This window comes from Hyla sarda, chromosome 1, assembly GCF_029499605.1.
Source record: "Hyla sarda isolate aHylSar1 chromosome 1, aHylSar1.hap1, whole genome shotgun sequence".
NCBI lineage: Eukaryota > Metazoa > Chordata > Amphibia > Anura > Hylidae > Hyla > Hyla sarda.
The window spans coordinates 310456102-310470011 of NC_079189.1; the positions used below are offsets into that span (position 1 = coordinate 310456102).

Sequence of the window (13910 nt, forward strand, 5' to 3'; positions counted from 1 at the left end):
CTGCACTTGGGGTTGAGCACCTTGTATCACCTTAGATCACATCAATGTAAGTGTTTGATAACTATTTATAACAATCTATTGATGTCTAATACTGTTCAGTTCTATTCATTGGGATAACTGTTTATAACAATCTATTGTATACTAATACTGTTCAGTGCAATGCATTGGGATAACTATTTATAAAAATCTATTGTATACTAATATTGTTCAGTGCTATGCATTGGGATATGGGATGACTAGCTTGATCAGTTGGGATCCCACCAATAGGGCCCCCAGTGATCATGAGAATGTAAGTCAATAGTCCCAAGTGAATGAATGAGCAGTATACATTAGGACTGGGCGGTATGACCAAATGTGTATCACGGTATTTTTTTAACCCCTTAAGGACCAAGGACGTACCGGTACGTCCTTGGTCCTGCTCTTCTGATATAACGCGGGGTTACACAGTAACCCCACGTCATATCACGGCGGGCCCGGCGTCATAGTGAAGCCGGGACCCGCTTCTAATAGCGCGCAGCGCGCTATTATCCCTTTAGCCGCGCGCTCAGAGCTGAGCCGCGCGGCAAAAAGTGAAAGTGAAAGTTCCCGGCTAGCTCAGTCGGGCTGTTCGGGATAGCCGCTCGCTGTCCGATCGCCGAATGACTGCTCAGTGCCTGAGATCCAGGCATGAGCAGTCATGCGGCAGAATCGTTGATCACTGGTTTCTTATGAGAAACCAGTGATCAGCATAGAAGATCAGTGTGTGCAGTGTTATAGGTCCCTATGGGACCTATAACACTGCAAAAAAAAAGTGAATAACGATCATTTAACTCCTCCCCTATTAAAAGTTTGAATCACCCCCCTTTTCTAATAAAAAAAAAAAACGCCCAGCCCTAGTATACCGCCCAGCCCTAGTATACATATTCGGTTACTGCTCCATTCACTCTCTATGGGACTTCCAAACATAGCTAAGTTCAGCACTTGGTAATCTTCCGTCTTATAGGGAGTGGGCCAAGCAGGTCCATTCATTTAGGGAACAATTCTCATGCGGTTGGATCCCCACCGATCCCCAGTCCTGTAGATAGGGCGATAACTCCTATAACCACTGCTGTACGCATGACTCCTATGGCATGACTCCTATGGCCACTTCTGCATTATGACCTAATTTTTTGTGTTCTTGTGATCAGTGTGGGTCCTAGTGGTGGAATCATCATCATTTATCTAGTTATCCCCTATCGTGTTGATAGGGGGATAGCTTCTATAACCACTGATGTATGCAGTCATTGCTACTTCATCTTTTAGTCAGGACTTTGCTGTGTAACATTCAAAGCATGGACAAATGGGACTTTTGTTCCCGAGATCCGTGGGTGTCCTAGTGCTGGGAATCCCACCATTCAGCTAGATATCCCCTATGCTGCAGATCAGTGTTTTCCGAGTGTGTCTCTAGCTGTTGCAAAAACTACAACTCCCAGCATGCCCGGACAACCTTTGGCTGTCCTGGCATGCTGGGAGTTGTAGTTTTGCAACAGACAAAGACACACTGAAAAAAACTGCTGTAGATAGGGGGGATAACTCCCATAACCCCTGACGTTACTCCTATGGCTACTTCAGCTTTTAGTCAGGATTCTGCTGTGTAACATACAAAGAATGGACAGATGAAACATATGTTCTCATTAGTGGGGGTCTTAGCAGTCAGACTCCCACTGATCAGCTAGTCATCCCCTATTCCAGGGTACCTCCATCTGATGTCAAACTACAACTCCCAGCATGCCCAGACAACCTTTGACAGTCCGGGCATGCTGGGAATTGTAGTTGGCACCCTGGTTGGGAAACACTGCCCTACACATTGGATAGAAGATACAGTTTAATCTTGGGATGACTCCTTTCATGAAAGAATTGCACACGCATAGATAGATATAGAAATAATCCGAGGCACATGCTGCTGCAGCACCTCTTGTGGAGCAGACACAGCGCCAGCTGTAATACAACATTCTTATCTATAAGTAGGAGTGTACAAGCGTTCAGTACAGGGAGGGCGCCTGACCTAGTCACTTACCATGGCGTTGGAGGAGTTGAGCAAACACACAGCGAACAGCATTAGCCACCTCTTCTTGTACAGCCTGATGTGGCTCAGCTTCCTCAGGGTCTGGCACCTCTCGAAGTTTTGGGCGGCATCACCGACTTGTAGCAGCGTGGCATCGTCCGGAATATCGAGCTCAGGCTCTTCACAAATGTCCGCCTCAGCCATGTCTTCCCCGTACTGACAAACTTCTCACACACGTAAACAACACATACCGCTGTATGTATCACCAGAAAAGAGGGCAGTGCCAAGGATACCGGGCACAGGACTCTTGGCCACCTGTCAGTCACTTCCCTCATGCAGAAGAGCCGTCTGTGTGTCTCCGCCCAGAGCACCCCAGCCCAGACAAGGAAGAGGAAACTTCTCACAGAGCGGCCCCATGACTCGGGCGGAGGTCGCCTCAGGCTCCAGCACAGACAGCCTGAGCTTACTGTAACCTGGAACCCCATAGTGCCCACAGGGCTTGAATGGCTAGATGCTGCTTGGTGGTTTAACCCTTTAATGACCCAGATAGAAAAAAAAAATATATATATATATATATATATATATATTTATAATATGCACCCATCCCCTCATAATTCTTCCATTCACCTTCAAAAGCTTATGAGGGCTTGTAGGACACCCCTCATTTTGCTATAAAATATTCTGCAAAACTCCCGGAAAAAAAAGTATTTATGAGGTAATATTTAACTCCTTAAGGACAGACTCATTTTTTACATTAATGACCAGGCTCTTATATTTTTTTAATTATTTTTTTTTATTTGACATGTCTCTTTAAATGGTAATAACTTTAGAACGCTTTTTTCTGAGCGGAGCGATTTTGAGATAGTTTTTTCGTGACATATCGTACTTTATATAAGTGGTGCACTTTTGTTGACACATGCTGAATTTTTTGTGAAAAACTGGAACATTTCTGGCATTTTTTTAATTTATTTTTTATGGTGTTCCCTTTGTGGTAAAAGTGATGTTATATTTATTCCGTGGGACGCTACGATTATGGCGATACCCATTTTATATCGCTTTAAATGTTTTTTTCCTTTTCTGAGCAAAATTCTTTTTTTGCCTTTTTTGTGTTATCATGTTTCGACAGACGTAATTTTTTTTATTTTTCTGCCGACACCATTGAGTGGGGGCTTATTTTTTGCGGGACAAGCTGTTCTTTTTTATTGGTGTAATTTATGCGATACATGCTAACTCTATATTTTTTTTTATTCCGCTATTTTCAACAAAATTGGCGAATTTTGCACTTTTTTGTTGTTTATTTATGGCGTTTACCATGCTGGACAATTTACATTATAGCTTTATAGTACACGTCATTACAGACGTGGCAATACCTAGTATGTATATGATTTGTGTTTTTTTTTTTTTTTTTTATGATAATACAGGGCTTTTATTGGGAAAGGGGCATTTATTTTATTTGTTTTACACTTTATACTTTTATTGAAGAACCTTTTATAATTTTTTTTTTACACTTTTTACAGGTTATACTATGCTTCAATACATTTGTACTGCAGCACAGTATGACCTCCTGATGAGCTGCACACACTACAGGCTGTGCAATCCAGACTCTGGCTGGATCTCACAGGCTTCTGTAGCAGGCAGACAGGAGGTCATCATCTGACCTCCTGCTGCCATAGCAACCAACAGCGACCCGCGATTGTATTGTGGTGCCAACTTTGGTGAACAGGGGGCGCACCCTCCCCCTGTTAATCTGTTAAGGACCAAGGGCGTACCTGTACGTTCTAGGTCCTTTCTCATGGCTAACAGTAGCGGGGCACTGATCGCGGTGCCGCATGCTATTAACCCTTATGATGCAGCTGTCAAAGTTGATTGCCGCATCTAAAGTGAAACTAAATTACCCCGGCTAGCTCAGGGGGCTGTTTGGGATCGTGGCAGTGAAATCACGGCATCCCGAACAGCTGTAGGACACGAGGAGGGACCCCTTACCTGCCTCCTAGTGTCCGATCGCCGAATGACTGCTCAGTACCTGAGATCCAGGCATGAGCAGTCAAGAATCCTCAATCAATGGTTTCCTATGAGAAACCATTGATCAATGTAAAAGATCAGTGTGTGCAGTGTTATAGTCCCCTATGGGAGCTATAACATTGCAAAAAAAAAAAAAAGTGGAAAAAAGTTAATAAAGATAATTTAACCCTTTCCCTAATAAAATTTTTAATCACCCCCCTTCTCCCATAAAAAAAACTTTAAATAAAAATAAACATATGTGGTATTGCCGCATGCGGATATGTCCAAATTATAAAAATATATCGTTAATTAAACCGCACGATTTTTTCCAGAAGTATGACAAAATCAAACCTATATAAGTAGGGGATCATTTTAATTGTATGGGCCTACAGAATAAAGAAAAATGAAATTATTCTATTACAACAACACCCAATTTGTCAATTTATCATTTTGTCATGTTTTGCAACTTTTAAAAAATTCATTCAGTCAACAAATTAATTAAAAACTAAAACTAATAAAAAAAAATATTAATTTAAATATATATATATATATACACACACACACATATATACATACATATATGTGTGTGTGTATATATATATATATATATATATATATATTTAAATTTATTTTTTTATTAGTTTTAATATACGTCTGTAAAATGGGAATAAAATACAATCATATTTGTAATCTAATAATGTGCACAATAACAGTATGTTTAAAAAAGCTTCCATAATTACAACGTTTTTTTGGGGGAATGTAATGGGACCAATAAAACCATTCACTGTGCAGTTTCATTAACATTGTATTTTAATAGTTTGGTAATTTTCACAAAAGGCAATACTGAATATGTTCACGTGTTTTTTTGTTTACATGTTTTCATTTGAAAAATGGGAAAAGAGGGTTGATTTTTTGTTTTAATTTTGGGGGAAAAGGGCCTAGAGGACAATGGACGTGTACCGTATATACTCGAGTATAAGCCGACCCGAGTATAAGCCGAGACCCCTAATTTCAACCCAAAATCGCAGGAAAAGTTATTGACTCGAGTATAAGCCTAGGTTGGGAAATACATCATCCCCCCCCCTGTCATCATCCAGACCCGTCATTAACATCCTCATCATCATCATCGCCTGTCATTATCCAGACCCTCATCATCATCACCTGTCATCATCCCCTTGTCATCATCCCACACATCCCCCCTTCATCATCCCCTTGTCATCATCCCCACCCCCCTTCATCATCCCCTTGTCATCATCCCCACCCCCCCTTCATCATCCCCTTGTAATCATCCCACACCCCCCCTTCATCATCCCCTTGTCATCATCCCCACCCCCCTTCATCATCCCACACCCCCCTTCATCATCCTCTTGTCATCATCCGCCCTCAGTGGTCTTCAAACTGCGGACCTCCAGAGGTTTCAAAACTACAACTCCCAGCAAGCCCGGGCAGCCATCGGCTGTCCGGGCTTGCTGGAAGTTGTAGTTTTGAAACCTCCGGAGGTCCGCAGGTTGAAGACCACTGCGGCCTTCGACATCATCCAGTCCCCTCTCACCCCCTTTAGTTCTGTACTGTACTCACCTCCGCTCGGCGCTGGTCCGGTGCTGCAGGACTGTCCGGTGAGGAGGTCGTCCGGTGGGATAGTGGTTCCGGGCTGCTATCTTCACTGGGGGCGCCTCTTCTCCGCGCTTTGGGCCCAGAATAGAGGCGTTGCCTTGACAATGAAGCAGAAGTACGTTGGCAATGAACGTACCTCTGCATAGTTGTCAAGGCAACGTGACTATTCTGGGGCCGGGCCCGAAGCGCTTAGAAGAGGCCTCCCCGGTGAAGATAGCAGCCCGGAACCACGATCCCACCGGACCACCTCCTCTCCGGACAGTCCTGCAGCACCGGACCAGCGCCGAGGAGGTGAGTACTGTACAGAACTAAAGGGGGGTGAGAGGGGCTGCCCGGGCTTGCTGGGAGTTGTAGTTTTGAAACCTCTGGAGGTCCGCAGGTTGAAGACCACTGCGGGTGGAGAGTTCACTCGAGTGTAAGCCGAGGGGGGTGTTTTCAGCACGAAAAATCGTGCTGAAAAACTCGGCTTATACTCGAGTATATACGGTATGTACTCTATGTACATCCTGTCTGTTCCACGCAGTGATCATCCCAAATGGCTGCTGTTATCTAAAATCAGCCATCTCAACACATTTCTGAAATCCTCCCAGCATGACGAAGATAGTTGTAATTGACCAACCAATCACATGCACCAGCAGTGCTGGGCGGTATACCGGTATGAACCGGATACCGTTTTTTTTTCTCCCACGGTATGGATTTTTGCCCATAGCGCTATACCGATTATCGGTATCGGCCCTAAAAAAAACTATATCGGTCGATCCCTACTATATACATTGTGATGGGCATTTGCAGTCCATGCCACTAGCATGCCACCAGTGGGGTGTTTACAGTCCGTTCCACCAGCAACTATTTGGCTCTATGTGACCGGGCCATATGTCTTGTGCAGCGCTGACCAGCTTTTTTGGAGGGGGGGCATATGGTTGGCAGCTGCTGTTTTTTGGCTCAGCTTTTTGTGCTAGATGTTTATAAGTTAATTTCTTTACAATTTTTTTATTTTGTTTTTTTTTATGTAGTTTTTTCTTTTACTTAATGTTTGGGTTACGGTGGGTTATGAAAAAAGTAAAAAGCATTGCAATACACCTACACATACAAACTTTCTAATAAGGTTTATAACACTAGACAGGGTGATCTGTCACAAAGACCAGGATCGCCGAACAGTGTGTTGTCTTCCTGGCACTCGAGTTCGGCACATTGCGGATCGGTTGCTGGGTGGGGCTTGAGAGGACTCAGCGGTCATGGTTCATATTGGCACAAATGACAAAGTAAGTGGTAGGAAAATGAGTTCCGGAACTTAGGCCGCAATCTTAAGGCAAGGACCTCCAAGGTAATATCTTCTGAAACATTACCTGTACCACAAGCCACACCAGAGAGGCAGCAGGAGATTAGGGAGGTAAACAAGTGGCTCAGAAGCTTTTGTAGGAAGGAGGGGTTTGGGTTCATGGAGAACTGTGCCAACTTCGCTGTCGGATACCAGCTCTACCGTAGGGACGGGCTGCACCTCAATGGGGAGGGTGCAGCTGTGCTTGGGGAGAAGATGACTAGAAGGGTGGAGAAGTGTTTAAACTAGGGACTGGGGGGAGGGAACCTACAACGTAGAGGGGGAAAATAGTGTAAATAGAGAGCTGAGACTTATTAATGTACCCTGGGGGTGGAGCGGAGGGAGGAGTTAGAATAGTTAATAGGGATAGGCTTCATAGGAAAAAAAAAAAACATATACCATTGAATTGCATGTTGACTAATGCCAGAAGTCTGACCAATAAAACAGAGGAACTGGAGTGGTTGATGTCGGAAGAAAATTATGACATAGTGGGTATAACAGAGACTTGGTTGGACGATACCTGTGACTGGGCGGTCAACATACAGGGTTTTAATCTATTCAGGAAGGATCGGACAAAATGGAAAAGGGGAGGAGTTTGTATGTGAAATCGAGTCTGAAGGCAGCACTACGGGAGGATATATGGGAGGGAAACGATAATGTGGAGTAATTATGGGTAGAAATATATAAAAAAAAAATTCTGATAGGGGTTCGCTATAAGCCACCAAACATAATGGAAGAGACAAAAGATCAATTACTGAGGCAAATAAACGAGGCAGCAAATCAAAATGAGGTGATAATAATGGGGGACTTTAACTATCCTGATATAAACTGGGAGACTGAGTCCTGTGAGTCTCATAAAGGAAACAGGTTTGTGACTATAGCTAAAGACAATTATCTGTCCCAAATGGTGCAGGGCCCTACCAGAGGGGGCGCCCTACTGGACTTAATATAAACCAACAGACCTGACAGTGTAACCAATGTGCAAGTAGAAGGACACCTAGGAAATAGTGATCATAATATAATACATTATAACTTGTTCTTCAATAAGGGAATCTCGCGAGGGGCCACAAAAACAATGAACTTTAGGAAGGCAAAGTTTGATCAACTCAGAGAAGCCCTTAACAATATAAAATGGGATAATGTCCTCAAAAACAAGAATACTGACACTAAATGGGAGACTTTTAAGAATATTTTAATTTCTCAATGTAAGAGGTATATACCTTATGGGAATAAAAGGGTCAGAAATAAAAGAAAACCAATTTGGATGAATAAGTATGTTAAGGGGGCAATAAATGACAAAAATAAAGCATTCAAACTACTAAAACAGGACAGCAGTGAAGAAGCATTAAAAAGCTATAGAGAAAAATGTAACATGGCAAATGTTGTGCCAATATTTAAAAAGGGGTCAAAAGGTGACCCCGGGAATTATAGACCTGTTAGTTTAACCTCCGTTGTACGTAAATTGTTTGAGGGTTTTCTAAGATATGCTATTTTGGAGTATCTTGATAAAAATAAATGTATGACTCCATATCAGCATGGCTTTATGAGGGATCGGTCCTGTCAAACTAACCTGATCAGCTTTTATGAGGAGGTGAGCTCCAGACTGGACCAGGGGCAATCGCTGGATGTCGTATATCTGGATTTTTCCAAAGCATTTGATATGGTGCCACACAAAAGGTTGGTACATAAAATGAGAATGATTGGGCTGGGGAAGAATGTGTGTAAGTGGGTAAGTAACTGGCTCTGTGATAGGAAACCGAGGGTGGTTATTAAAGGGGTACTCCGGCACTTAGACATCTTATCCCCTATCCAAAGCTGTCACGCCCCCTCCCATAGGCTTGCATTGGGGGCGGAGCATGATGTCACACGGGGGCGGAGGCGTGACGTCACACGCCGCCGGCCCTGTGGTCGCCGGTAATAAGACCCAGAGCGAACATGCTCTGGGGACTGATTTTAACTGGGGTGCTGCGTGCAAGATCACGGGGGTCCCCAGCGGCGGGACCCCCGCGATCAGGCCTCTTATCCCCTATCCTTAGGATAGGGGATAAGATGTCTAAGCGCCGGAGTACCCCTTTAATGGTACTTATTCTGACTGGGTGACTGTTACTAGTGGGGTACCACAGGGGTCAGTCTTGGGTTCTATTCTATTTAATATGTTCATTAATGACCTTGTAGAGGGGTTGAATAGTAAAGTAGCAATCTTTGCAGGTGATACTAAACTCTGTAAAGCGGTAAACACAATAGAGGACAGTGCACTGTTACAAATGGATCTGGATAGGTTGGAGGTTTGGGCTGGGAAGTGGCAGATGAGGTTCAACACTAGTGTTGAGCGGCATAGGCCATATTCGAATTCGCGAATATTCGCGAATATATGGACGAATATTCGTCATATATTCGCGAATATTCGCATATTCGTTATATTCCTGTTTTATTTTCGCGTATGCGAAAATTAGCATATGCTGAAATTCGCATATGCGAAAATTAGCATATGCTAATTTTCGCATATGCGAATTTTCTCACGCCAGTCTCACACAGTAGTATTACAGCCTTCTTTACACCACACAAGCTGGAAGCGGAGAGGGATGATCACTGTGATGTGTACTGTGAAAAAAAAAAAAAAAAAAACGAATATTCGTAATTACGAATATATAGCGCTATATTCGCGAAATTCGCGAATATGCGATATTCGCGAATAATATTCGAATTGCGAATATTCGCGAGCAACATTATTCAACACTGATAAATGTAAGGTAATGCACATGGGGAGAAAAAATCTGTGCTGGGATTATGTATTAAATGGGAGAACACTTGGGACGACTGACATGGAAAAGGACTTAGGAGTCTTAGTTAACAGTAAATTTAGCTGTAGTGACCAGTGTCGGACAGCTGCTGCCAAGGCAAATAAAATCATGGGGTGCATCAATAGGGGCATATATGCCCACGACAAGGAAATAATTCTACCGCTGTACAAATCACTAGTCAGACCACACATAGAATACTGTGTACAGTACTGGGCACCAGTGTACAAGAAAGATATAGTGGAGCTGGAGAGGGTTCAAAGATGGGTAACCAGAGTAATACGGGGAATGGGAGGACTACAGTACCCAGAAAGATAATCAGAATTAGGGTTATTTACTTTAGAAAAAGAAGGCTTAGAAGAGACCTAATAACTATGTATAAATATATCGGGGGACAGTACAGAGATCTCTCCCATGATCTATTTATACCTAGGACTGTATCCATAACAAGGGGGCATCCTCTACGTCTACGCACAGATGTGGGTTCTTTACTGTAAGAGAGGTGAGACTGTTGAATTCTCTCCCGGAGGAGGTGGTCATGGTTAACTCTGTAAAAGAGTTCAAAAGGGGTCTGGATGCATTTTGGGAGAATAATAACATCGCTGGTTATGTATATTAGATTTATAGGGACAGAAGGTTGATCCAGGGATTTATTCTGACTGCCATATTTGGAGTCGGGAAGGAATTTTTACCTCTAGTATGAGGGTTTTTTGCCTTCCTCTGGATCAACTCAGTAGGGACTCTTTAGGGATAGAAGTTGAACTTGATGGACTCTGGTCTTTTTTCAACCTTACTAACTACTAGCTGAGTACCCGGCGTTGCCCGGTTTTTCCTTCCTAATCCCTGTTGGGGAGGAAAATAAGCAAAGGAGGAGGCTTTTGACCTCATATCCAGTCCTCATATATTCTTGTCATATCCTAACCCTATATCCCGACCTCCTATCCCGTCCTCCTATCCCGACCTCCTATCTCGACCTTCGGTCCCGACCTCCGGTCCTGACCTCCTATCCCGTCCTCCTATCCCGTCCTCCTATCCCGTCCTCCTATCCCGACCTCCTATCCTGACCTCCTATCCTGTCTTCCTATTCCGTCCTCCTATCCCGTCTTCCTATCTCAACCTCCTATCCTGATCTCCTATCCTGATCTCCTATCCCGTCCTCCTATCCCGTCCTCCTATCCCGTCCTCCTATCCCGTCCTCCTATCCCGTCCTCCTATCCGGTCCTCCTATCCGGTCCTCCTTTCCCGTCCTCCTTTCCCGTCCTCCTTTCCCGTCCTCCTTTCCCGTCCTCCTTTCCCGTCCTCCTATCCCGTCCTCCTATCCCGTCCTCCGATCTTGACCTATCCCAACCTCCTATCCCGTCCTCCAATCTCGAGCTCCTATCCCGACCTCCTTTCCGATCATCCTTTCCCGTCCTCATATCTCGACCTCCTATCCCGACCTCCAATCTCGTCCTCCAATCTCGTCCTCCAATCTCGTCCTCCAATCTCGTCCTCCAATCTCGACCTCCAATCTCGACCTCCTATCTCGACCTCCTATTCTGCCCTCCTATCCCGACCTCCTTTCCTGTCCTCCTTTCCCGTCCTCATATCTCGACCTCCTATCTCAACCTCCAATCCCGTCCCCCTATCCCGACCTCCTTTCCCGTCCTCATATCCTGTCCTCCTATCCCAACCTGCTATCCCGACCTCATATCTCGTCCTCCTATCCCGTCCTCCTATCCCGACCTCCTATCTCGATCTCCCATCCTGTCCTCATATCCCGACCCGTAATATGTGTACCAGGTATTGAAATATCTCCAGCCGTACAGAAGTTATGTGGGAACATACATTTCCCATTGATTTGCATGGGACTTTAAACAAAAACCCTGACCCACACAATTGGGGTAGTTAAGGGTTAAATTAACTGTCCTATATTTTAAGTGGACATATAAGTAACATGTGACCAAGTATTATCGAAATATCTCCAGCTGTTTGGAAGTTATGCAGTAACATATATTTCCATCGACTTGTATGGGACTTTAAACATGAACCCCGCCCCTGGCAAATGGGGGTGAGTAAGGGTTAAATCACCTATCCTATGTTTGTTGTTGACCTATAAGTAACGTGTGCCAAGTTTCATGTTAATATCTTTAGACGTTTGGAAGTTTTTGTGGAACATACATACATACATATATACACACACACACGTTGTTTTATATATAGAGATGTAACTAAACTACAGACTTTCCATTGTCTTGCATGGATGGGCTGTTCCTATGACATAATCATATGCTGTCTCTGAACTTCTGCCTTCACTATACTGTGTAGTGTCACAGAGCACAAAGCCCAGACTTCCCAAACTGGTTACTGGTGCACCTTATGGCCAGTAGCCAAGCAGCTGCAAAATCGGGACAGATCAATGGCAAGCTGAAATGAGGACCTCTAGTGGTGGTCATGATATCGTAATTTTTTTTATGAAAAAAAAGATTACACAATAGGAGTTTTGCATTGTTACTGGTTCCATTTGAGTTGTATATATGTAATAAAACATCATTAGGAATGTGTATAACTCCTTACAAATTCTTAAGTGACTTGCATTTGTGAATTAAATGGATATTTTGGTCATATAAAATGTTTGAGTGGGCTCAGGTTAAAACAATGGTCAGTTGCTAACTGCATGTGTAAATGATCCAGTACCATAATAGTAGAGAATGATCATTTACCAATATAGTAATGTATGCTGTCCCTGATATATCCTATGTAACCCTGAGGGGCAAAGTAGAGGAGGTCCCAATGTCTTGCCCTATTACTTCCTCTTTCCCTAACTGTTTGACACGTTGCTGGGACACCCGCCCTAGAAACGGCGACCCCTGTTTCTCTTGTACCTGACCACTACTCTGCACAAGACCCTAATTGCTTGTAAATGTATGCAAGTGTGCAACAGATAGCAAAATAAAAATAAAGTGCTTGCAATATATAAGGTGCATAAACTGTACAGAGCAGTAGTAGCAAACTTAGTGGCCACTGCCTCTCTGCTCATGTGAACATGAAGTCTTCATGATGATTCACTATGGTGGGGAAACACATTCATTTTCTTTTTGTCTTGTACCTAGTACTATAAATGCCTAACCTACCATTCCCTATTTTTTGTGCCTATGTGACTACGGTTCCTCTGTTCTGTAGACTTTATGCACCTTATTAAAGCACCTTATATATTGCAAGCACTTTATTTTATTTTGCTATATGTTGCACACTTGCATGCATTTACAAGCAATTAGGGTCTTGTGCAGAGTAGTGGTCAGGTACCAGAGACACGGGGGTCAAACAGTTAGGGGAAGAGGACGTAATAATGGCAGACATTGGGGGCGTCCTCTACTTTGCCCCTCAGGGTTACATAAGATATAGGACATAGGATCAGGGACAGAATACATTACTATATTGCTGGTCCCATGTCCTATATCAGTCATGGCGAACCTATGGCACGCGTGCCACAGGTGGTACGCCGAGCCCCCTCTGTGGGCACATAGCCATAGTGACATCCCTGTGTCCTGAAAGATCTTTTCGGGACACAAGGATGTCCCCGATTACCTTTCTGTGGCACTGCGTTAACTTTAAAAACGCAGGGAGGTAGAGCACGCAGGGACGTCACTGACGTCCTGTGCGTGCGCCCATAGCAACAGCTGAGCGGAGCAGCGAGGAGGAGGACGCATGCACGCATGGTAAGTTACCAGTACGTCATCTTCACTCCTTCCTTCCCGGTGGTCGGAACACTGCAGTGGGGCTGCACACAGGCATACAGCCTCCAGCCATACACTGTATATGGCTGAAGGCTGTATGTCTGTGGGGGAACTATACTGTATCTAATGTGGGGGAACTATACTGCACCTAATGTGGGGAACTATACTGCACCTAATGTGGGGAACTATACTGCACCTAATGTGGGGAACTATACTGCACCTAATGTGGGGGAACTATACTGCACCTAATGTGGAGGGACTATGCACCTAATGTGGGGAACTATACTGCACCTAATGTGGGGGAACTATACTGCACCTAATGTGGGGGAACTATACTGCACCTAATGTGGGGGAACTATACGGCACCTAATGTGGGGGAACTATACGGCACCTAATGTGGGGGAACTATACGGCAGCTAATGTGGGGGAACTATACGGCA

General features: G+C 44.1%; 2 protein-coding genes across 4 annotated transcripts in view; one reads left to right on the top strand and one right to left on the bottom strand.

Annotated features, from left to right (window-relative positions):
- SLC49A3 (solute carrier family 49 member 3) overlaps positions 1 to 2429 on the bottom strand; it is a 119364-nt gene extending 116935 nt beyond the window's left edge. For all 3 annotated transcript variants that reach the window (XM_056518261.1, XM_056518260.1, XM_056518259.1), the window contains exon 1: positions 2036 to 2429. In XM_056518261.1, the coding sequence (XP_056374236.1) occupies positions 2036 to 2227 (192 nt within the window). In that variant the 5' untranslated portion in view covers positions 2228 to 2429. The remainder of the gene's footprint in view (positions 1 to 2035) is intronic.
- The window catches only part of LOC130359987 (uncharacterized), a 212809-nt gene that overhangs the window by 151650 nt on the left and 47249 nt on the right, over positions 1 to 13910 (top strand). The gene's annotated exons all lie outside the window — the stretch shown is intronic.